This window comes from Fusarium fujikuroi, chromosome FFUJ_chr02 (assembly GCF_900079805.1).
Source record: "Fusarium fujikuroi IMI 58289 draft genome, chromosome FFUJ_chr02".
Taxonomy (NCBI): Eukaryota; Fungi; Ascomycota; class Sordariomycetes; order Hypocreales; family Nectriaceae; genus Fusarium; species Fusarium fujikuroi.
Window position 1 is genome coordinate 4,425,580 of NC_036623.1, and position 24,761 is coordinate 4,450,340.

Genomic DNA, 24,761 nt, shown 5'->3' on the forward strand with positions numbered 1-24,761 from the left:
AGAGTTAAGAGAGTCTAGCTAGCTTTAAAAACTTGCTAAAAGGAGGGAGCTTACTTTAGCCTCTAAACCAATTTAGTATAGAAAAGCGGGAGGCCTAAAGGGATAGGATAAGCTCTATATTAGGCAAGGAAAAGAGGCCTTATATCGGTATATATTAGAAGCTCCTAGAGAGGCTCCCTAGCTTATATACTAATATAAAGAGTTATCTATACCGGGATACAATCTAAAAGGCAGAAGAAGCTTATTTAGAGAGCTATAAACTCTTTTAATTATAGATAGAAGTAGCTAAGACTATAATAAAGGGTTACTAAATACTTAGATATTACTAGGTATATATCTATAAGTTAGATAAATATAAAAGATTCCTAAAAATCAAGGTAAGATTAGTAGTCTAGGGAGACTAATAGGTAAAGGATAGCCAAGATATATATATAGCTATACTAGCTAGAATGTCTTTTAGGGTTTTAATAGCAATTATAACTAGATTTAACTATAAGATGCTTTAGTATAATATAGTTAATGCATTTATATAATTAATATTAAATAAAGATATATATATAGAAATGCTAATAGGTTACTGAAAACCTAGTATAGTCCTTAAGCTATAAAAGGTATTATATAGACTTTAAAGGTTATCTCTCTTATAGTAAAAATACTTTAAGAAAGGTCTATTATATATAGGATTTTACTAAGTACTTAGCGAGGACTGTTATTAGGTTTAAGGCAATATAGTATTTTTCTTCTATATAGATAACTATATCCTCTACTACCTAAAAGAATAAGAAGAAAAGGCAAAAGATCTAATAAAGAAGTTATAAGAGATATATTATATTAAAGAAGGCAAGACCCTATAATAGTTTTTAGGTATTAAGGTTATAAAGGATAGACTAAACTGTTACCTATAGCTCTCCTAAGCTGTATATATTAATAAAATGCAATAATTACTTCCAGACCCCCTACCGAAATATAGAGTAATTATCCTAATAGTATAAAAAGAGTTATTACTATATACTGAATTATTAAGCCTAAAAAGTATAAATAGTTATTAATAGAAAGTAGGTACTATTATATATACTGCAGTAATAACTTACCTAAATATTGCCTTTATAGCTAGCCAATTAGTAAAATTTAACCAAAACCCAGGACTATAATATCATAAAGCGGCAGATAGAGCACTATAGTATCTTACCTAAACTAAAGACTTAGCCCTTTAATTTAAAAGTAATAATAACTCTTTAGTTAATAGGTTACTGATAGCCTTAAATATAAGCTTTACTAATAACTTAGTAAACTGTTAAAGCTTATAGGCCTTTACTATATAACTATTTAGAGGAGTAATAAGCTAGTAAGTAAATAAGTAAGATACTATAATTATATTTACTACTAAGGCGGAATTACTTGCCCTATTATAAGCAGCCAAAGAGGCTATTTTTATAAGCTGGCTTATATCCTTATTATAAGTCAATCTAGAAGATAAGATCCCTTAGTGAGGCCCCACTAAGCCACTAAAGGTAACTATTTAATATAATAACTTATAAACTATTTAACTAATTAAGGAGGAATTGGTTAAGCTGTATATAAAGCTATAATATATATAGATCTATAACTATTAGCTAAAATAAAAAGTAGTAAATAGGATAGTAGATATAATATATACCCTATTAACTCAGCTAATAGCTAATGGCCTAACTAAGAACCTTATTAGTAAGAAATTCTAAAATTTTCTTAAGTAATTAGGGCTTGCTAAGATTATAGCAATTAAATAGCAGATAGAAATCATTTTAGATTAGGTTATATAATAGAATAGATACCTAAAAGATTTAGTTTAGATTTATTACCTCTAAAAAACTACTAAAATATAAAAAAGGTAAAGCCCTAGCAAATGCTTACATAACTAACGCTAACTATATAATAAAGACTAAAGAATTAAAAACCTCTAGCTAAATTACTTAAAGGTATAGGGAGGCTTAGCGGCACCTTAATAACAGGCAGGAGTAGACTGGCTAGAATAACTAATAGAAGTAATGCCAGTAAAAGCAACTAGAATATCAGGAATAGGGTTATCTAAATGCTTATTAAGCAGAATATAAAGAGCCAGCTTAGCTTTAAATGCAGATAGGAGTTTATTGCAGGTCCCCTTGCCCTTAATAGGGATATCCTTACAGGTATTTAGGCAAAGGATTACTAAATAAAGGCAGGTTGCGGCAGAGATATTATAGGTATAGAGAGGCATTATAGAGGTAACTTAAGCAGATACTTCCTTAAGAGTAAGTTTAATATTATCTTAGAAATAGGTTAGCTAAAAAGTTAGAGAAGCCTTAATAAAAAATATATAGAAATAAGGTATTAGAGTGCCTAAAGGTCCTAAAGGGATATAATATCTTAAGACTAAATTATAGCAGCTAGAGTGCTGCCACTATTAGAGGCAGGGTTATATATACAGTTAGTAACTACTTATTAAGCCATACTATAAGACTTAATTATAGTATAGGCCTGCTAGACCTAAATAGGATTAAGTTCCTTATTGGCAAAACGATCCTAAAGGCACTTAATTACTAGGTAGTAAGCCTAAACTGTACTAAAATACTTATAAGGAACTGGCAAAATATTAATAAAGACCTAATAATTAAGGTAGAGAAATATATATAGAGCTACACTTTTTTCAGTTATTAGTATAGAAAATATAATACTTTGGCAAGGGGCTAGTGCAGTATTAGAGAGAGAGATTACAGTAGATATTACAGATACAGTAAAAATATAGGATCTTACTAGAGGACTAATTAATTAGCTAAACCTTTAGATTGTAGATAAACTCTTGGAGAACGTTTATATAGGAGTTAATATAGGATATAGTAATAAAACTATTAGAAATTACAACTAGAGAATTTTAAAGATAAGTAGATAAAATATTAATAAAAGCTTGCTAAAGATTAATAATTTTAGTAAGGCAGAAAAATATAAATACTAAAATCTAGTTATTAAGATAATATAAATATAGACTATCCTATAACAGTTTACTGATATCTTACTGAAGTAATATAATATAATACTTAAATCTTTAAGACTAGTATATTACTATTAGAATTATTATATACTAAAGAGGGGTATTAGATTAAGAGAATGAAATAATCGCTTATATCTAGGTAAAACCTTGGCAAGATGCCAGAAGTTAAGGGATTTAGATATAGAATTTCCCCTCTTCTAGAAGAAGGATAATACACAAGCTTTCCAATATAAGATAATTATATTTCTAGCTTATAGAAATTAACTAATTAAAAGAAATAGCTTATAGTTAAGTATATTTTAAATTTAGATTTATAAAGATTTTCCTTTTAGTATTATAATATTAAAGAAATAGTAAATTAACTACTTATTAATTATAATATATTATTAATTAATAAGTATTAATATAATTAATAAGTAAGCACTGCAGATAAGTAAGTACTGTACTTTCCTTAGCCTTTTTAACCTATAGCTTAAAAGCTTAAGCTATAGTTTAAAAAGGCTTATTTTTACTTATTAAATTCCTCCCTAAATAACTTAAAAGCTACTTAATAAGTCCTTATATTATAACTGCCTTTACTATATATACTATAGTATTAACTACCTAATTGCTTTAACCTTCTTTAATTACTACTTTTTAATAATTTAGCTACTACCTATATATTAATATCTATTTAATTAATTACTTATAATACTTCCTATATAGTTATAATTCCCTCTTTCTATAATTTAATCCTTTTTGCCTTATAATACTAGCTTAATATCTTATTTATATCTTAAAGATTATAAAGCTTAGCCCTTAATAAAATAACTTTATATATAATTGCCTTTATTGCCTTAATAGCTAACTTTAAAGCTTTAATAATAGACTTTAGAGAGCTATTATAATGCCTTTTAATTTACCTTTTAAGGTATTTAAATTAAAATTAGGCCTTTATTACTATCTTTAGGGTCTTTAAAGTCTATAATATTAATAATTAAATAGCCTCTTTAAGAGGCATTAAGGTCTATAGCTATATATTAAGCTTTAAGATTACAGTTTTTAAATTAAAAAAAGTAAATCTAATTCCTTTAAAACCCCCCTAAATATTACTTTCTATAAAGGTAGCTTTAAATATAATATAAAAGGCAGAAAAGAACTTAATTTTAGAAATATAAGTTATAAAGTATTTAATTAAATACTTTATTTTTTAGCTATAAGCCTTTTTCAATAGCTTAAAGTACCTAATATTAAGAGGCTAAAGTAAATAAGATATATAAGTTAGTATATAAAGTATAATAATTTTATTCTCTTTATAATATCTCTTAAAATTAATTAAATAATAGCTTTTATAACTATTAAAAATTAGAAAATAATAAAAATTAATTAATTAATTAATTATAAATTAATTAAAGTGCTTTAATTACTTAAGACCTAACTTATTATTTATCTATCTATTTTAGCTTATTGCAATAACCTAATTTAATAAGAAATTATATTTTTAATATTAATTAATAAGGTAATATTAGCCTATATTAATAATAAATAGTATAATTACTTAACCTTCTATATTAATTACTTAAATTATAGTAATCTATTTCTAGTTTTTAGGCTATATTAATTTTAGCCTTCCTTATATTTTTAAACCTATAATAGCTATTCTGGCTATAATAAGGCCTATTATAAAGCCTATCTTATTAAAGTTCTAGATATTATTTAAATAAATACTATACTTTATAATTATATTCTATATAAGCCTAAACTAGCTATAAATAATAGCTAGATCTTTATATTAAGCTCTTTAATAATTATATCTTTAAAATAAATATATCTTTAGCTTTAATTATTACTTTATAAAGTTATAAGCCTAATACTTATTAATAAATAATGCATTACAGTTAGCTAGTAGAAAATTAGCTATTTCTTTTATAAAATGTAATTATAAAGGAAATCCTTATAAATCTAAATTAAAAATAAATTAGACTATTATTTATTCCTCTAAATTAAATAGTTTCTATAAATTTAAAATAAAATTGTATTATAATTAAATGCTATTTTAGTAATAATATAATTACCTTTTATTAATCTTATAATTCTTTATAGCATATTAAATATTAAGTTTAAAATTATTTTAAAGGGCCTAAAATATAAAAAGAGTTTTAACTTTATCTAAAGGTTATAGTATTTTTAGTTATTAAGAATTATTTAATTAGATAAAAAGTTAAATATAAAAGGGAAAAGTGCAGCACTCGCTTATCTGTGGCGCTTGCTTATTAACTACATTAAGCTATTAATTTTATTAAGTAGTAACTAAAGCTTAAGATATATTTTTTTTATAAATATAACTATTAGAAGGCTAAATATAAAGATCTAATTATTATTTACAATTAATTTAGGCTTATAGAAAATATAATTATAAAATATAATATTTAATTAAATAATATTTAGAATTTTAATAAGACTGGCTTTATAATAGGTATAATATTAAGCAGTATAGTTATTACTAGCTTAAAAAGGCATAAAAACCTAAAATTAGTCTAGCCTAAAAACTAAAAATAGGTTATTATAATTTAAGTAATTAATATAAAAGGCTAAGTAATTAATCTATATATAGTAATTATAGGCTAATATTATCTTATTAATTAATATTAAGATAGTAACCTTTTAGGTATTTAGGCTATTACTATAATATTAAATAGCTAAATAGATAATAAAATAGGTATTAACTAGCTAAAATACTTTAATTAATATATAACTAACTAATTAATTAAAGCCTATTATCTTTTAATTCTTAATAGCTATAAAAATTATTAATCTATTAAATTCTAGCTATATTATAAGGTTAATAATATTATTATATTTTATATACCTTTTTATTCTTTATATTTATTATAGCTATTTAATATTAAATACTTTAGGCTACTAAAAAAGATATATAGTTAAGAAATAAAGTAATTAATTAAATAGTCTATAATTTATATTTTTAAGATTAAGTTTTTTCTAGCCTTTTATATTGCCTTTTAATTAATTATAATTAAGTTAAATATTAAAGGGGGTTTTAAAGGAACTAGCCTTACTTCTTTTAATCTAAAAGTTATAATCTTAAAGCTTAATATATAGCTATAGACTTTAATGCCTATTAAAGAGATAGCCTAATAAGCTTAAATTTAAACTTTAAGGACCTTAAATACAGTCTTTAAGGCTAGATTATAGTTTAAATACCTTTATAATTAAATTAAAAAATATTATAGTAACTCCCTAAAGTTAATCCTTAAAGCTCTTTAATCTCTTATAAAGGCAATTATAAGGAATATATAAAAAACTGCCTTATTAAAGGCTAAAAATTAAAAGCTTTATAAAGTAAATAATATATTTAGCTAGTAGTATAGAGTAAAAAGGGCATATCTATAGAATAAAGAGAGCTTATTTATATAAAAAGGTTAGAATTTAATTAATTAAATAGATATAAATATATAGATATTAGCTAAATTATTAAGAAGTAGTAATTAAAGAAGATTAATTAGGCTAGGTATTTAGTAATATAATATATATAGTAAAACTAAATATAATATAAAAACCTATTAAGTAGTTCTAAAGGCATTTAGTAATAAATATAGTAATTAATTTTAATTAATTAGATAGTCTATTATATTTTTATTATAATATATCTTAAGAAGGTTAAGATTTTTATACTGCATACTTATCTATGCTGCATGCTTATTGTGTATATTAGCTATTTAAGATCGTTTAAAAAATAAAGAACTTATTATACCAATTATATATTGCCACGTTGATTGCGGTGAGCGCTACTGCTGCAGGTAAAGGCAACCAATACCATACAACTTGATCAAGTCTCCGCTTTTTGAATACAATGAGACTTTGGAAACTTCACCTCGCAAAGTCATCATGGAAATATTGGGGGCAACAGCTGCAAGCTTGCAGCTTGCCGAGCAAACCTTGAAGATTGCCCAGTTTCTCTGTGATTCCATATCAAAGCTCAGAAACGCTGCTGACATTCAGGAAAAGCGTCTCGAGAGGGTCTCGCGCCTTACATCTCTGCTCCATGCAATCATCTGCCATAAGGTCTTTCAAACCCATCTCGTCGAAGGGGAGCTCTCCCATTGCCTCCGAGATGTTAGTCATCTGCGGGATATCATTGTCAAGCTAGACACTCCTCCCACTGCTAGCAAGTGGAAGAGGTATCCCAAGAGACTACTTGGGCTGTTGAAAGATGATGAAATCGACAGGTGTTTTGTCGTGCTGGAGAGGGACATGGGCTCTCTGGCAATAGCGTTGCAAAATGCGGATGCGTGAGAACTCTCTTGAACAAAGCGATGAATCTTTATACTGATAAGGTTCATGACAGACAACTGCTCAGTGACATAGGAATTGAACTGACCTCGATGCACGGCCATGTGATCAGCATGTCAATAGCCGTGGAGAAGATCGCAAACGGGGTTGAGAAAACATCCGGCGCCGTACCCCAGATGCTAGAAAAGCTCGATAACCTTGATGCGGCCCTATCAAGATTGAATGTCTCCGAAGAGGCTCAACCACCCAGGTTCATTAACTTTCCATATCATCAAGTCAAGGACTTTGTGGGCCAAGCTGAAATCCTTGCTGCCATGCGCAGATGCTTGAGCAATGAAGCCCACGATTCTGGACCAAGATGTATCATTCTTAGGGGTCTGGTAGGACAAGGAAAGACCTCTTTGGCGATCGAATATTGCCGGCAAACTTTGGACCAACCATATCAAGCCATCTTGTGGATCGATGCAAGTTCTCAAAGCTCTATTGATTACCACTTGACTGTTTGTGCAGAGCAGATTCTGGGTCCACATGATTCCATGCCTTCAACTTCCGAAGGGAAAGCATTTGTTATCTTTCAGAAGCTTGCAGTTGGGAAAGTTCCATGGCTGGTAGTGTTTGATAACTTAGACGGGCCTCGATCTGTGCCCAAGTTTCACAAGTACCTTCCATCGTCAGCCAACGCCTCTGTCATCATCACAACCCGTCGTCAGGACGTTGTGAATCTCATCTCGTGTGAAAGTTCAATAGAACTCGGAGCCATGAACCAAGAGGATGCACTGGAACTTCTACTACAAGCCTCCAAAACCACTCTACCCAAGCGACAGGACCGTCAAAGTCTTACCGCTGCCCGTCAAATCGTTGAAGCTCTTTGGAAGAATCCGCTTGCTATCGTCCAGGCGGGCTCGTACATCAATCGCTCACGACTGGACTTTGCCGCCTTCTCGGATTTACGTGAGGATCGGGCGAAGCTTCTTCTCGCAAAGTCATCGACAATAGAGTACTTCAACACCCAGGAAGGCTCCGACATACCCATAGCTATCACACTTCTCACGGCCTGGGATCTGACTCTCAGCCAGCTCGAGAATGAGGCGGGACGGGGTCCAAGAGCTCATAAAGATGACCTGTTGAATCTGTTTGCCTACCTTCCATCTCGGAACTTCTCAGAATCATATCTCGTATCATTTTGCTCCATAATGGAGCCGTGGGGCACGAGTGATAGCATGGCGAAAGAGCCGGGTTCATTTCTTGCATCATGTCTCCAAGCCTGGGACTCGCGTGCATTCTCTGACATCTTGGCAGAATTCCACGATCTTGGGCTCATACAACAGTATAAGCTTGACAAGGATGGATTTTATGTCGGGGAAATACCGGACATGGTTCAGGATTGCGTGCGTCTTCGGCTTCCTTACGAGACCAGGAGTAAATATGAACGACTATTTACTGATATCATTCTTCACTCCGATGAGTCACCGAGGCAGCCATTGAGACATGGAACTAACCTCGAAGACTCGCGAGATACGGTCGTGCACCTCATTGAGTCATGGGGCATGCCTCCGTGGGAAGAACAAGTCGCCGAGCTTGTGCTCAAAATCTGGAATTCGGGCGATGAATATGGCTTCGATCTCGCCAAAGAATGCCCCAGTCTCTCTGAGGTGATGGAGGATCTGGCCTCAGAGGTTTTATCATTCCAGTCGTCTTTGAAAGACACACATTCTTTGGATAACTTGAGGAACAAGATCATATGCGTGGCTCAGCTCATCCCTACGGGAGTTGATCAAGAGGCCATCGATAACTTCATCCTGCATCTAGAAAGTGAAAGTGAGGGATGGAGTGGCTACACGGAGACTTTACTCGCAGACGTGGCCAAGTGGTTGTTGCCAGTAATCAAGGTCGTCGGCCCGCTTTCTCCAAGCTTTATTAACCTTATACGCTTCATGGGTAATATTCTCATTTCCCGATCGAGACGCCAAGACGTTATTCAAGGTTTCCAACTGTTGAAGGGCGCATTCATAGCCATAAAGTCTCAAAGGAACTCTTCCCCGGTTGAGGTTGAGTGCTTGGATGCCCTTTGTCAGGCTAGTATTGCCTGCGGAGAGTATGAGACGGGCGAAGTATTAGCCAGGATCCTCATCGGCCGTTACATCTGTGAGGACGAGGGAGGAAGATTGCCATACGCAATGATTCACCTCGGGATATGCTTGTACTTCATTGGGGGTAAGGATAGGGAGGCTGTCAATGTCCTCGAGGAAGCATCGAACAGTTTTACCGTGATCCTGGGAGACACCCGCCATGACAAACTTAGGTGCGATGTGCGCCTCGCCTGGGCTTTGCCTTGGATAAATGAGCCGAGGCGAGCTCTCGGCGTCGCGACCAAGGCCTTGCGAACCGTTCGAGAGCACTACGAGAGCATCGACACTTACCCCGCTCAATGGGTCGAGTGGCAATGCCTAGGCGTGCAGGCATTCTGCCAAAACAGGATAGGACAGTCAAGCCAGGCAATTCAAACCAAAAGAGAGGAGCTTTCCTGCAGGAGAAGGAGTGATAGAGATAAGGGAGACTATTATGAAGAGCTTTTGAGGTTTGCCTACATGCTTTTGAAAGTTAACCAGCTACAGGAGGCTAAGACTGCGGTAGAAGAAGCAATCTGTGGACTTTTAAGGCTAGGTTATCGAGAGAGTGATGAGCTCATGTCTTATGCTTATGGTGTTTCCCGGGCAGTACATAGTCACTAAGAAGAGAAATATAATAAAAGGTTATAAGGATAATAAGTCTGGGACATAATAGATAGCAGTCTAAAAATTAAGCTTAAGTTTAAAAATCTATATAAAACATATAATTAAGAGAGTTATAACTTAAGACTCTAGTTAATAAGAGATAAAGTAAGGTTTATTGTGTTTAGTACATAGATTACTAAATATAAATATATTAAATATCAGTCTAAAGTACACTCCTACAGAACCAAGCACCTGCGTCAGACCTAGTCAGATGATGAGCGGGAAAGTTTGCCTTGGGCAATTATATAGGTAACATACCTGCTATTTATTCTCAATCCTAAATATTCAGCAACAAATTGCGGCACTATTAATAGTGCAGACAGCAAAAGTCTTATAAGAACAACGTAAATACATTGATGACTTATTCCATGATCACTACTAAATATACCTAGGCAATAGAGCTATTGACTCTACCAGCCTTATCATAGACAATAACACTCTACCATTTCACTAAGCCGTTGGAAGTGGTCTAGCCTTCCCTGTTGTCACCCATTCCCACTTATCTAGATACCTGCAAATATTCCCGTCAGAGCCATAGAAGGAGAGGGTGAATACGACACTTACGAGACGATGGGGAAATAAGCATATGTTTCAGCCGTCCAGGTGGCAACTGATGGGCCCGTGATTCCGAGCGTACCGGCCACCAAAGCGCCGTCTTTCTCAAATTTACCTTTGGATGTCAGCTGTTTGGTTTCTCGGATACAAAGACCTTGTACCTACCTGTTTTTTTGTTGGTAGTTTGATTAATGTTGAGGTTGGTGCAAAATCTGAGGCTATCTGTGAAAGACTTTAGAATCATGACGATAGGCCACTTGATGACAAGCTCTTGTGATATAACACCTACAAACAACCTGTCTAGGCAGGTTTTGTCCACCCACGGTTGTAGGCTCGCGTACTTGCTTCCCTGTGCTTCCTATCCACAAGAGACATGCATTCGTATCAACGGCTTGCTGGTCTGGCACTGCAGTAGATATCGTCAGCATACATAGAACTGGATGAGCTGCTCAAGATGGTAACCTACATCCTTTGAATTCATTCCCTTCCATCCTCGACCCATAGTAGTGTGCAAACTCATGGAGCATGACACGGACGAGAGATTGCCTGCCAAAGTGGTCTCGATCAAGATCCGTGCCGTTCACAACTTTGCCACCATCGCGCACTGGCCACTTTTCATCATCCAATTCAAGAGTATTATCACAAATAGTTATCAGGTCATGGCGCTGGAGCGTCATTCCGTATATGCCATTGCATATGGCGGGATGTGTTTCACCAGGTGTCGCTCCGAGATAACGGTTTGCACGAATAAAAGCACCACCTGCTTTCGCCGCGTCTGGGAAAACTTCTGCAACCGTTTTGGACTTGTCATACTTATCTTTAGCGTCTTTGTCGAAGAATTCCCAGGCCCTAGTATCGCCACACAAAAGTAGAGGCTTACTAGGCTGGTTTTGATTCCCCAATTTGCCAGAGTATCCGTTTTCTGGGACGGTCCTCCCCTTCACGAGAGCTTGATACATTCGATCGTAGGTATCTAAGTAGTTCTATTAGCGCCAATTTAGGCTTTCAAGAGTGCTTTCTCCGTTTGCTAGACTTACAGAGGACTTGGCTGAAGTACTGCTCGCTTGGGTCGTAACCATTCTCTATAATCGCGTCACTAGGTTGAAGCCCAAAAAGGCCAGCCAGGTTGCCAGAGATGCGATTCCAATTGGACTTTCCCCAGCGGGTTGCAGGTCGTGGCTGCTGCACGTGAGCTAGATCCCTTGTGACTTTGGCGAGAAGCTCGACGATTTCTGAATGGGCGTCTTCGAGCTTCTCAAGCCTTGGAACATCGCAACTGTCATCAATCTCCCATGAGTCAGAGAGCTTGGGCTTAGCAGAAATCGCCGAGGTAGCCAAGTAAAGGAGAAGCGCCGATGAAAGCCTCATCATGATAGGCCTGAAGGACAAAGTTCCTAGGAAAGACGGATTTATGAGTTGGCTGGAGAGATCCTGAGAAAGCTGATAACGGAGGACTTTGAAGATATAAGGATTAATAGACAGTAGAAGTATCAGTGGATCTAATATATATCAATTCCATTCAAGGACTTATCATTACATACAGGTTTATAATTAGTTCAGTCTCTAATAAGAAATTGCCGTGCCTATCTTGAAAGCAAAAGGACATTCAAGCATCCCAACAGTCAACCCTTGTCGTCGCATAAATAAGGCTTAATCGAATGAGGGATTTTTGAATTAAATAATGATATACGGACAGTCAACATTTACTTCCATGAAACACAAGAATTGGAAATGGTTGGATGACGGCTGTGTGTCAGCCTTGGCTGCTGGTTGTTGAACAATCCTGAAGTGACTGAAGTAACTTGAAGCCAATCGGAACCGCATGTTTGATTTACTTGCTATTCAGCTGCCTAACAATAAGCACGCGATGAAACGGTAGTGCTCGGAATATTGGGGGCGGCCCGAGTCTTGGAAGACAAGGTTAAGTATAGACTGCATAGCCTGCGTGTTGGCTCGGCATATGCACATCATCAGGGGTTCTGAATGAGAACAAAGCTGAACTTGGGGTCCATATATTCTCCACCTGACTGTTCAGGGCCAAATATACGTGCCTTGTAGGACAAATGGTAGCTCAGTCATTCCATGAATAGTCTGTAGATTAGATCTATCTTTACTATTCAGTTGTTGAGAATTGGTATAAGCCCTATTCCTCTGTTACCTTATAACAGGGGCTTCTTTTTTTGGGGACCTTTGGTCTGGTGGTTTAACCTTCAAATCAGTATACTCCTGGAACCTCAAGCTCACCATAAAACTAGATTGTATAGTCTCGTGAAAAAAAGCAGAATGCATTGGATACTTTTGCAATTTGGGGTTTGAGTGTACGAACCGGAAGACCTTTTCCTGTATTTCTTGGACCCCAAAAACAACAAACAGACAGACCCCACTGATTGCTTGTCTATGGGTCGAGTCCAAGGCCTTCATCCAAAGCATGATCCATCTATAGATCTGTGCCACATGCTGTACAACCGACACCCCTGCTTGACTTCCTATTATTCATGAAAATGCTGTCCGAAACAGTTGAACGATTGAGTCTAAGGGGCACGTCATTGCGGGATATAGTGACTGTCTTGTTGATCTTAATTTCACTTGCATCCGTTGTTGCATGCCAAGATGTCTTTTCGGACTGTTAACTTTTGGGGGCCGCTCCTCGTATGATACTCTCCATGATTGGAAACGGCCGTTTCCGCGGTCTTTCGTAAATAGTAGCATGACAGGTAGTCCTGGCCAGCTAAAATAGATTGTCATGAAATCTTGTGATATCAAACCTATACAATCACTTCGTTTTCCTTTGTATTCTCTCTTCATTCTTCATACCTTCACTCATCTTTGACAGTCTCTTGTCACAATGAAATCTTCGGCGTTACGACTCCTTGCCCTGGCATCTTTTGCGCCCTGTCTCATCTCTTCTCAGGACGCTCCTCTTCCACCTGAAGATCCTGCGAGCACGTCGCTTGTGTTTGTTACCCACGGCCCCCCAAGGCCTGTTATACCGTTGCCTGGAGAGTCAGCAACTTCTTTGGCAGACATTCCTGGGAATGATGAGCCAAACCCCGATGACGATCCAGGTGCAACCGAGTCGGACTCTCCAGAGACCAAGAGTCCTGGTGATGTCAACGGCAATGCTTCACCTGCTGCAACATCTACCGGTAAAGATGAGAACCCATCACCCATTGATGAGGAATCTCAGCCCGCCGTTTCACAGACCCAAGCTCCTTCAGAGGGTGAAAGCACTGTGACCCAGGACGTTCCTGAGCCCCCTCAGGTTTCTTCAGGACCCGCGGGTCCAAAATCAACTGCCGAGGGTGATGGGCCGCCTGTGACAGCTGCTCCTGGAACGGAAACAGAAGGGGAACAAGCGACAGTTACAGGCTCTGATGACGAAGTCGTTACTTGGAGTGCAGTTCGAGACCCTGAGCATATAGACAACACCAAAACAATAACTCAGACTGATGATGATGGAGCTATTGTCCCCATATTCCCTGGAGGTTGGTGGTGGTCCCGACTTGACGGTCTCAAGGGTGGACCACTGCCAACGGGTAACCCCAAACCAATTGACAAAGGTAAGGATGACCCCGAGGATGATGATAAAGACGAGGACGATGATGATGATGACGAGGAGGAGGAGTGCACTACTGCAGCTCCACCAAAGTGCACTTTGACTCTCTCATATTACACAGGCGAAGACGGCGAGGGAACAAGGTAAGGAACTCACTACCTTTTCGAACATGCATTTGTATCCGGCTGACGATTAGTTCTTGCAGCACCCGCATCGGTAGTTGTGCCCCAGTCACAGGATGAGTTTCCGGTGAACAAAGCACAACAACCACTACGGTCGCCTCTGATGTCCCTCGCATTACCGGCGTGTTGGAGAAACATGACTTCGGAAGGGAGGATGTCGATCTAGGCCCCATGGAGGAAGACACCGTGAAATACTTTGCGGAAATGTTCAAGAAATGGGGCATATCCAGCAACAGCACGGAGGCTGAGCCACCTAAGCCTTCATGCGATATGTATGCCTATGGAGCTGATGCCGAATGCATGGAGCTGTTTGCGGCCTCCTTCTGCGATAACGTAAAAGGGGACAAGAACAAGGCAGTCTCAAGAAACCTCACTTACGATGATGTTGTTGGAGATGCCAAGAGGGCCGTCGCCACTGGTGCAAAGAGAAGAAGCCTTTGGCGTCGACAATCGAAATGCTTGTCTCATGAATTCGACTTTGAATGGACTGGCGGTGATGGCTCCTGCGACCTCTCTTGCTCCAAAGCATACTCGCAGCTTCAAAGCCAGTGCCACAGGTCACTTTACTTTGCTGGGTTGGCTAAAAAAGGGAGCATAGACAAAGGCTGCGGCACATACAGCTATGGCGTCTCCAAGAAAGCTGACTCTGCCAGCACCACGCTACCCTCGGCGACTTCCCAGGCCAAGACAAAGACAGCAGATCCAAAGCCCATAACTACGGACGTAAAGTTCGAGATCCACAATCTGCAGTGCAATAACGAGGACGACTTTCGGGGCCATGTCGACATTTCAAGCGGCGCTGCTTATGACGTGATCTTTGACGCGTGCACACACTCCGACAAAGAGAATTTATACATGACACCTGAATCGGAACCGTATGTGAAGGAATTCAAGGACACTGACAGTCACAAGCACCGTGTGACCTGGTCTTGGATCGACGGGTGCAGTATGAAGAACGAGAAGGTCAACGTCTAGGACCCGCTCGACGAAGGATTACTGTCGAGAGGCGTTATGCGCTGCGTGATGGTCCTCATAGATGCTTGGTTTGGTTGTGAGTATAAAACGAGATCGATACAGTATGCTTCGGAGTTCTAATATCTTTCACAGGTGACAACGGTGGTGTGGGAGGTTCAGAAGATGTCGGTTGTGTTCGGTACCAGCTAGACTCCGGTATATGAGGTCGACACGGTATAAAGTGAGGTGTGTTGGAGGTAGTGTCATAAATTGTGGTTTCAATGAACAGCAGAGCTGCTTGTCTTGAGCCGATCAAGGTCTTTCCATGGTAAAAGGTCATATTCTTGTCAGTTCTGTGCCTATCAGTAGATTGATGGACTGCTTGCCCAATTAAACCATTTCTTTTCATTTTATAACCAGCTGCCTGTGCCTGAAGCAAGGATCATAAGTGCCATATCGAACAACCAACAACTAAAACATCAGTGGTGTGAGCAGTATGGCTTGACTGCGGCATATAAGGTTAACCTTTAGGCTGGAAACACAGATGATGAATGATAACACGGTGTTTTTCTTTTTCCCCAATATAAGCTTTTACCCAGAAGCTTTCACGATGACAGTGGTGTGAGCAAAACTGCCCCCGGCCCTTTCTTTAACAGACTTTGGCCGGGGGCGTTTCAACTGGAGCCTGTGCCAAGAGAAGGCCCCTACAGCAGCCTAATCGCCCTGTAACCTTAATTAGCCTTCGCTCACTTCTTTTATTCCAGCTCCCACCCACCATCACCCATCAGTTTCCATTTTCCATTCACAACCTACTCTTCTCAAGAAGCAGGAAAACTTCATTCTACAAGTTTGGGTGCCAGAAATGACAAACTACTCTAAAAGCTAGTGAATTCTCACATAAGTTGACCCAAGTCTCTTTGTCATTTAGGATCAAGCTCCTAACTTGTCGCCTGACCTCAGCCTTGCAAAGATGGCCAGAACTCGACTCCAAAAGGCCACAACGGACTACTTTTCAAAAGTCCCCCCCGAGATCTTGCGCTCTATATTTGAATATCTCTGTCCTCACTGCTGCTACGAGTACGAGTGGCCTTTTGGAGCCCCGCCGGAGTCCAAGAGAGCTGTAGACAAAACGACTTTGTACGATCTATGCCTGGTCTCGCGGTATTTCCGTCGCTTTGCCCAAGAGGTATTGCATCATTCCTTCGATCCTCGCTACCCTCACTATCCAAGAAGGAATGCTCCAACATGGAATGCTACAAATGCGTGGAAGAGAAGGCTCGAGCCATTCCTCCACACCATCGCTTCTCGCCCAGACTTGGCCCGCTCTGTCAAAACGGTCTTTTTGAAAACCCGCTTGCTCGAATCACTTGAATTTGATCAAAGCCGAAAAGCTTTCGACACTTGTGCACGTGTCTTTGGAAGCTGTGCCATAGAAATAGGTCAAAAAACCCTGAGTACTCACGCTTCTGCGGTAAGACGATCGTTTTTTCGAGGGATACCTCCTCCGGAAAACATTCTGCTCCAAGACTTTATCCCCTTAGTTGCAGGTCAACTGTTGTCCATTCTGGTGGCTATCCTCCCGAACCTGAGTCACATTAGTATTGAAAAGGATGGCCGGTGGCGGTTCGATGTATCACCTCCTACTCTCGACAGTCTGGGCGTCAGCTCCATTCCTCTCAAGATACTCGAGACTGATTCTACTCTCCCAAATTTACTTGCTCGGACGCCGGAACTTGAGACCTTGGTGACTTGCGCGACAGAGAAGTTCCCGAATATGCCTTGCCTAAGGAACCTTCACATTCGATCCCAGAAAGCCGTTGATGCCCCTGTCATACAGCGTCTTCTATCAGCATGTACTGGTACTCTATCCACGTTTTCATACACTTCATTCGACTCTGACATCCTTGAAGTTGTAAGCGTCCTCGACAAACCCAGGTTCCACGCAAGTCTTGAGACTCTGTACCTTGACATGAAAAGGAGCGATTACCGGGGCAGTCATAAAATGCCCAGCTTAAAGCAGTTCACCCACCTCAAGAGACTCTTCCTCCCTACATACTTTCTTTACGGCCCGGCATACTCCTCCTGCTGCCAGGGAAAGTGCGAGGTCAAGTCTCTTGCTAGCACCCTTCCGCCTAGCATCATGTCTCTTGATCTCTTGGAACGGTCGCAGAAGCCAAATGGCCGTATGTATGATGATCTAGTCATCCTAGCCAAGGATGTAGCTTTCGCCTTCCCCCAGCTAAAGACAATTCGAAGCAACTCTGATCATCTCTGCGATGAGTACTCTGAGGCTTTGTTCAAGAGCGTCGGGGTCGACCTCATACGTCAGGATCTGACCATATGTTCCTGGATAGACTCAGGTCCCAGGATCTTTGGCTCGACAAATTATGATCGCAATCTATCTTGGTATGTCACTTGGTATTTCGATGCCTTGTGAGCTTTCTGATAACGATTTCTGAAATTAACTGTAATAGGTGTTACGACCCAACACAGTCTTACGCACGTGCACATGCACCCCCACTATTTTTCACCAATCGAAAGCTACCTACCCTGTAACAGTCGAACGCACGCCATTCGACTTGCATGACGAACAGACACAAACAGAGTCGAACCAACTACATTCGACTTGTATATACTACAGTATATATATACATTCGTTTAGCAGTAGATAGAACTTAGCTTACTAGCTATTAATAAAACTTCTTTATATCAATAAGCCTAACACGCATTACTTGATTATTAAGAGACGTGACAATTAAGCCAAGCTCAGTATACACGCCTTACGTTTCTATAAACATAAAACCTAGTACGGACTAGTTTCCTGTTTGAAACCCACAACCGTCACAATAGGGGTAAACGGTTTAAAGAGGCTTTAAACTTAAAGGTATATAGATAAAGAATACTAAATATATATATAAAGACTTTTATATTTATTATTATTTATTATTATTATTTTAATTAAAAAGTTAAATACTTTTATAGTTAATTTTAAAAATATATAAATATATAAATATATAAATATATAAATTATAATTTTAATTTTAATATTCTTTTACTAATAATAAAATATATAAAATGTTTAATAAAATAAAGTAATTTTAAAGTATTAATATAACTGTTAAAAAATATTATTAAACTATTAAAGAACTATTAAATAATAAAGTTTATTAAATATTTATTAAAGAGTTAAATAATAATATAATTAAGTATTTAGTTAAGTAAGGCTTTATTAAATAAATTATAAAGATTTTAAACATAAAGGTAAAATTCACTAGAGGCATTGCCTATATAGCTTCTAGTGCTGGCGTTTAAATCCAGAAACGACCCCTTAATTGCAGCCATTTGAGACCATATGGCATCTATTATCCTCTAGAATGAAGCCAGTGGTCTCAATTCTCTAGATGCTGGGTGTACTTAGAATATACAGATATAATTTGATGAGGGGCAAGATATAAAGGTTTTTAATGTTTATGCGAGGGAATTGAACTCATATTTCGTACATTAGTGATTGTCTCGCTGTAGTAGACTGCAGGAGACTTATGTCACTTCACTTCGAATAAATATGCAGTTTTATCAGGTTTCGTATGATCTAAATTTTGAACTTGTGTCTTGTAACAGAGTTTGCTTATTGTCACCCAGCCAGATTCGAAACATAATCAGGTGATGTGTCTAGTTATCCAACATACCGTGCTTTTTGTGACCAAACTTGGCAGCTTGACTTTCAAGTCCGCCTGGACTTTTAACAAACAATATGACAGTTATACATACAAGTCTTGACCTTACAAAGGCGCAGACATCTCAAAGCTCATATCATAGTTGAAAAAGAAATCGCCTGGCAAGTCAGGGAAGAAAGCATCAACCCCTGAGACTCCCGATATCCCAGCATCGGCATTCTGATCCATCGCTACCCCCAACGGCGGACCCATATCCCCTGGCATCTCCAGCTTGAGCGTCTGTGCCATCCTCTCAAGTCCACCAGTCATGAGATTCGCCAGATGCCACTTCCCAGCTGGCTGCGACCGAAACTGCTGCACCAATCCCATGATGAGTTCGTATACTTTATCTCGTTCGATGAGATCGTGATATTTTGTCGCGACTTTGGTTAGAAACATGGAGGCGAATGCTGTCATGGAGTGAACATATGATGGCATCCCAACGATGCCGAGGGCTACGTCGGGGTCGTTGACGAATTTGTCGATAATTGTTGTGGCGGCTGTTATGCCGTTGAGGGCACAATCGAGGAAGTAATGTGGGATGTGTTCGTCTTTAGAGAGGCCGCGGAAGACGTGGGAGTATAGGTATAGCTGGGCGAAGTTGTAATGGAGGATGATGCCTTTTCTTGGAAAGCCCCCGATGCCAGGCCAGCGTTCTGATACACATTAGCTCCGATATTCTGATGAATTGAGTGAGCCGAGTGGGTTACCTTGTACTTGATCTGTCCAGAAAGCAAACCACTGATCAAGTTGTATCCGAAAATGCGAAATATGGTTCAAATGCAGCCTTGGTATCGGCTTCCCCTTATTCGCAGTAAACAACTCACGGATACTCCTCAAAATACTCACAACCGTCACCTGACTCAACAACCGTCTATCCTCCTCATGCGAAACAGCACAATGCAAGAAATCCGTAGCGCCCTGCGTCGAAGGATCTTCCTGCACTATCGACGGTCTCCCATACTGCGTCGCGAGCTGCTGATCACAAACGCAGAGTATGTACCAAATCCTCGCACACTGCGCATCTTCAGTGCTAGCTTTTTCAATAGCTCTGTCGTAGCTGTTGTGAAGGTCGAACTCCACTGCTCTTCGTATCGCGTGGCCTGATAGCATCCATGATAAGTCGCTTAGCCAGTAACACCCGATGCATAGGGCACGGAGATAATCGCGGCTCAGTCGTCTTTCGAATATTGACGTCTCGAAGAGTCTACGGAATTCGGAGCTTATCACGGGATAGATGTAATCTGCTGTTGAGTCGTGGAGAGCAGCTACTGTAAGGACTGCTACGAGAAGAAATTGGCTCTTTTGTCGACATTCCTGCATCGTCTCATAGGGGCATCCAATCAGATAGATGTACGGATCAAGACGCTTCCTGTAAAAGTTGAAAAGTCGTTCTGCGTCGGCTAACGATATGAGGCGTTTCGTAATCACATCTTCCATGCCTGGATTCTGCTGCGAATTCATGTCATCCGGTGACCGAAGAGCGCGTAGTTTCGTGAGGGTATATAGTGAGTGAATAGGTGCGTAGGGGACATCATCGTCTTCTGGCATGAGCTTTGGTGAGTTGTCGCGTGAAGGAACGTGATGGCCTTTGTTTGACAGGCTTGGCGATTCATCTTTTGGTCCTTCTGCTGATCCAGAGAATGAGCGGAGTGGTGGTAAGTCCAGGTCTAGTCTGCCGGCGACTTGTTTGAGGAAATTGTGCATGTCCGAGAGGTCAGAAACCACATTCTCAGTGAATCTTAGGACTATTAGTAAGGTGAAGTTTTGAATAGGGGAATTACTGTACTGTGACTTCTCATCAAGAATTGTCTGTAGATTCTTCCCCAACACACAACCAAGCCCCTTCTCTGCACATCGTCGACAGGGTGGTCCGTTCTCGTCGATCAGACACTTAATCTACTCATCATAAGCATCATTCCATCACACCACTTGCACTCCCATACCTTCTGTCTTCGACACGCCGTACAAGCCTTGACCTTCCTCGAGATCTGCGGCGGGAACTGATTCTCGCCATTCTCAGCCTCAGACCAGCTTCGCTTCGACATCTTGGCGGGCCGTGTCGTCAATTCCGACTTAATCTAAGTTGAAGAGTAATGTTTGGCGTCTGGTTGGCGCGTGCCGAATCTGGGGAAGTTGGACTAGACTGGGTTTCTGCGGGGTTTATATAATCCGGGGCGGGACGCTTCCGAGGTCCGAGACCAAGCATGATCTGGCTTCCGACAAAGTGACCTTGGTGATATCGGGGAGCTCGGGGGGACTGCCCGCCGTTTTTATGCATCCGGAGCGGGTCAGTAGGTCGGCGATGCGGCGTGGTACAGACGGAACTGATCCACTTTTGCCGGTTACAATGGATTTGCTTCACTCGGGATAGTTGGGCTGAGGCATTTGCAGGCGGAAGACTTATTTCCACCTAACTACTTATTTCCGAGCATCTAGTTGTTGCCTTGGAGATATCTAGGCTTATCTGGGTCAAATCCAACGAGACAATTGACCGTCTCGTTGCCCTCACCACTATCATTGATCTGATCACCCGTGGGTCCACGCCACTTTCCTGTCAGCTTGATATACCCATCCAAAGCATTGTTCATAGTATGTCCAACTTCAAGAGCCTCAGCTGCTCGAGTATGAGAGTAATACGTCAACAGGCTCTGAGCCGCTTTTCGCTCTCCTTGCTTGATCATAGTCAATGCTGTCTTTTCCACCCAACCTTCAACCTGGACGCGTGATGCGCTCTCGAAGTTCTCAAACATCTCCGTCACTATGGGATGGTATTTGTTGGGGTCTGAGCACATGTAGTACAAGACACGCTTGAAGATGCGGCCAGCAAACTCGGAAGCTTCTTGTAGTTGATAGTCTGGGTTGAGGAAGCTGCTTGAAGCGCCAGTCGTCAAATATCGATGCTCGCCGAACTCTGGAGGAACGGACTGGACGCCTAGCCACCATGGGACGAAAGGTGCAGCAACAGAAGTGGCGGGAGCGTTCCAAATTCGCAGCATGTCCCGGTCGATCCCATCATGGAGACTGACAACTTGTCCGTAGCCAGCTTCATCATCCGCAATGCGAGGATCGCGTACTCTCTTCATCATCTTGGCTTCAGTCACAGGAACCATCGCAAGAGTAGCATTTTCCAGAGCTGCCTGCGACATGAATTTGTAACCTCCGTCACGAGCCTTGTATCGAGGATCTTGAGGACCATACACGTCGAAGATGTTGAAGGGTTTGCCGGAAGTCTTATTCCACCAACCCTGCTCAACAGCGAATGACACAATATTATCAGACCCGGCATAGTCAGGGTCGTTTTCGAAGTCGGTAGGGAAATCCTCGATGTATCCAGGGTAGAGGACCTTGACATCATTCGGACCAAGACGCTGAGCAGCCCAGAGCTTCTGACCGCCCGCCATCTCCCAAACAACCCAGCCCTCATCCTTATCAGCAATGAGGTGAGAGTTTCCACCGTACGTTGCTTCGCCGTACTTCGCCATCAGGTCTCCAATGATCTCAACACCCTCGCGGGCACTGCTAGCTCTCTCCATGACAATGCGAGCAAAATCGCTGTACTGCACACCACGCTGAGGATTCGGCGTCATCTCCAGGAGCTCATCCCGATTATCAGCCCATACATCACGAACTGTCACACCCTTCTCGTTCAAGCCACCATTCGTCAACGGCGCAGGAAAACCCTCAAAGTCAGAGTACTCCATACTCATGTATCGAAACGTATGATTCACTTGTGGAATCTGAATAAGCTCTCCCGGGTACACGGCATCTTTGGTAACGCCAACAGTAATCGTCGAATTGGGAGGATGGTCACGCGCTGGGAAGAGCTGAAGCCAATGGCTAGAAACTTCTTCTCCAGTGCCTCCGACGATGACACTCCCATCTTGAGTGAGGTTCTTGCCAACGTAGAAGGCATAGCTCGCTGAGGCCGGACAAGCCAGCCAAAGCGTAGCCGCGAGTGTAGCGTAGTTGAGCATGATTCTTGCCGCGAGAAAAGGCACGATGAGAAAAAGAGCGCATGAGTAGTATCGTGGTTTACAAGTGTATCTATAGCTTCATGCCTTCACGTGATCGTCGCTCAATTACTCAGTAGGGAAGCATGAAGCCGACATTAGCTTGAACGCTCTCCGTAAACCGGCTTGGCGTGATGGAGTAAGACTGGGTTCATGCTGGGACATTGAATGGTAGGATTGAGCTAAATGATGAGTTGTAGAGTATGATCGAGCTAAATGGTGGAAATGGAGAGGTTGGCGGCCGTTGTTATCTCGGAGAATAGTCTGGGGCAGATTTGCCGGAGGAATAAGCTTAACATCGGCAAACTTTTACTGAGTTTTGTGTTCGCCGACGACTGCATTACCATTCGGCGTACAGATCAAAATGCGATCTCCAAGGGTCTAATAAAGATATAAGGCAATGATCACTTAGTTAGAAGGTACAGATGATTGAATAAGTATTTATTCGTAAAGCAAAAACTCCAAATGGCTATAATAAATATGCCTCAATTAAATGCGCCACCCATCATGAATCATTCATTCCCTTTGTCCAGCAAAGTAAAAGTATTTATGCGAAAACAGACTCAAGAACCAGCTCGAAATATCTCGATTGAGGTTGAGGTTGAGTTTGTTGTGTAGGTTGCGCCCGGATTGTCTCCCTGTTGTATTGACGGCTCAGCGAGCGGCCTGCAACTGTAGCGCCTCCGACGGTCAAGAAGATGGGGAGGACCCTTTGATGTTTTTGTTAGTATAATTAGGCGATTGGTTGAGGTGGATATACTGACTTGGGAGCGATGTGAGCGGAAGTGGCAGCGGGAAGCATTTTGATGGTTGTTGTATGCTTGGGTGTAGTGGTTTTTGTTGGAGCGATAAAAGCGTTGATTGTAAAGTGTCTTGTCTGGTCGTGTTCTCAATTGTGAGTGCTGATGATGAGATACTGAACTGGAAATGAATGAACATTATATAATTATCGACAAAATGCTATTTCTCCTGGCTTTCCGTCCTTGGCTTTACAGCATCACACGTTATGACTGCCGGTGGTTCGATGATCACCATTTGGTGTGCCGTGACAGTGACAAGAGCCGGGCCACCCATGTCGGGCATTATCGGGGACCTTGTACCTTGACCCCAGACTCGAAACTCTGGAGAAATACTCCGTAGCTTCGGCGCAGTTACAATGCCGTTGTGATACAATTTTGAAAACACCATAATTGTTTCCAGAGTACTATATCGGCTCATTTCCAAGTTTCATAGCTGAAATATGAAGAGTTTGTCGTGCAAAAGCTAAACTGCCAAGGCTTCACAAACCGTGCGATTCCCAGTCACGGCGCCCACCGATAGGCTCAGTCTTGTGACAGCACCTGTTTACGTCAGTTGCCTCACCTCCAAACTCTAGAACCAGCTGATGGAAGCCCAATACTACGAGTTCACTTTTACATCTCCGGGATCCGGGATATTCTCGCCTCGAGTTTCCCCAGACCGGTGGTGCATTTCCAAACGGTACCCTAAACTTACGAGGCTCTATGTGATGCTACACTAAATCTTACAACTTCCCCGCGTCTAGCATCTATTATCGCATGACTTTTGCTGCATTGTTTGAGGAGGTGTTGTATCATTGGTCGATTTGCTTGCCGTGGGACTATCCGACCTGCTGAATCTGGCCAGTCTGGCTCTTCATAAGTCCTGAATGCCGCTTTGAGATGCATTGACGACTTCACATGTCTATGACGAAACAGTTGTT

The 24,761-nt window shown here is 40.3% G+C and overlaps 8 protein-coding genes; 4 read left to right on the forward strand and 4 right to left on the reverse strand.

Annotated features, from left to right (window-relative positions):
* Nucleotides 1-6,889: 6,889 nt before the first annotated feature.
* On the forward strand, nt 6,890-10,026 carry FFUJ_03934 (uncharacterized protein; the record flags this gene model as incomplete). XM_023572838.1 has 2 exons in its annotated part: nt 6,890-7,293; nt 7,350-10,026. The coding sequence occupies 2 exons, from the start codon at nt 6,890-6,892 to the stop codon at nt 10,024-10,026; spliced, it is 3,081 nt and encodes a 1,026-aa protein (XP_023426892.1).
* Nucleotides 10,027-10,518: 492 nt separating this feature from the next.
* FFUJ_03933 (uncharacterized protein) lies at nt 10,519-11,991 on the reverse strand (the record flags this gene model as incomplete). XM_023572839.1 has 6 exons in its annotated part: nt 10,519-10,579; nt 10,633-10,738; nt 10,789-10,845; nt 10,913-11,029; nt 11,090-11,596; nt 11,661-11,991. The coding sequence occupies 6 exons, from the start codon at nt 11,989-11,991 to the stop codon at nt 10,519-10,521; spliced, it is 1,179 nt and encodes a 392-aa protein (XP_023426893.1).
* A 1,477-nt stretch (nt 11,992-13,468) lies between these two features.
* Nucleotides 13,469-14,421, forward strand: FFUJ_03932 (uncharacterized protein; the record flags this gene model as incomplete). XM_023572841.1 has 2 exons in its annotated part: nt 13,469-14,322; nt 14,385-14,421. The coding sequence occupies 2 exons, from the start codon at nt 13,469-13,471 to the stop codon at nt 14,419-14,421; spliced, it is 891 nt and encodes a 296-aa protein (XP_023426894.1).
* Nucleotides 14,422-14,532: 111 nt separating this feature from the next.
* On the forward strand, nt 14,533-15,336 carry FFUJ_03931 (uncharacterized protein; the record flags this gene model as incomplete). The annotated part of the gene is made up of 1 exon (XM_023572842.1): nt 14,533-15,336. The coding sequence occupies one exon, from the start codon at nt 14,533-14,535 to the stop codon at nt 15,334-15,336; it is 804 nt and encodes a 267-aa protein (XP_023426895.1).
* Nucleotides 15,337-16,285: 949 nt separating this feature from the next.
* On the forward strand, nt 16,286-17,752 carry FFUJ_03930 (uncharacterized protein; the record flags this gene model as incomplete). Its single annotated transcript, XM_023572843.1, has 1 exon — nt 16,286-17,752. One exon carries the CDS (start codon nt 16,286-16,288, stop codon nt 17,750-17,752), a length of 1,467 nt encoding a protein of 488 aa, XP_023426896.1.
* A 1,342-nt stretch (nt 17,753-19,094) lies between these two features.
* FFUJ_03929 (uncharacterized protein) lies at nt 19,095-21,076 on the reverse strand (the record flags this gene model as incomplete). XM_023572844.1 has 4 exons in its annotated part: nt 19,095-19,684; nt 19,739-20,769; nt 20,818-20,927; nt 20,975-21,076. The coding sequence occupies 4 exons, from the start codon at nt 21,074-21,076 to the stop codon at nt 19,095-19,097; spliced, it is 1,833 nt and encodes a 610-aa protein (XP_023426897.1).
* Nucleotides 21,077-21,463: 387 nt separating this feature from the next.
* Nucleotides 21,464-23,005, reverse strand: FFUJ_03928 (uncharacterized protein; the record flags this gene model as incomplete). The annotated part of the gene is made up of 1 exon (XM_023572845.1): nt 21,464-23,005. The coding sequence occupies one exon, from the start codon at nt 23,003-23,005 to the stop codon at nt 21,464-21,466; it is 1,542 nt and encodes a 513-aa protein (XP_023426898.1).
* A 583-nt stretch (nt 23,006-23,588) lies between these two features.
* On the reverse strand, nt 23,589-23,843 carry FFUJ_03927 (uncharacterized protein; the record flags this gene model as incomplete). XM_023572846.1 has 2 exons in its annotated part: nt 23,589-23,751; nt 23,806-23,843. 2 exons carry the CDS (start codon nt 23,841-23,843, stop codon nt 23,589-23,591), a joined length of 201 nt encoding a protein of 66 aa, XP_023426899.1.
* Nucleotides 23,844-24,761: the final 918 nt, after the last annotated feature.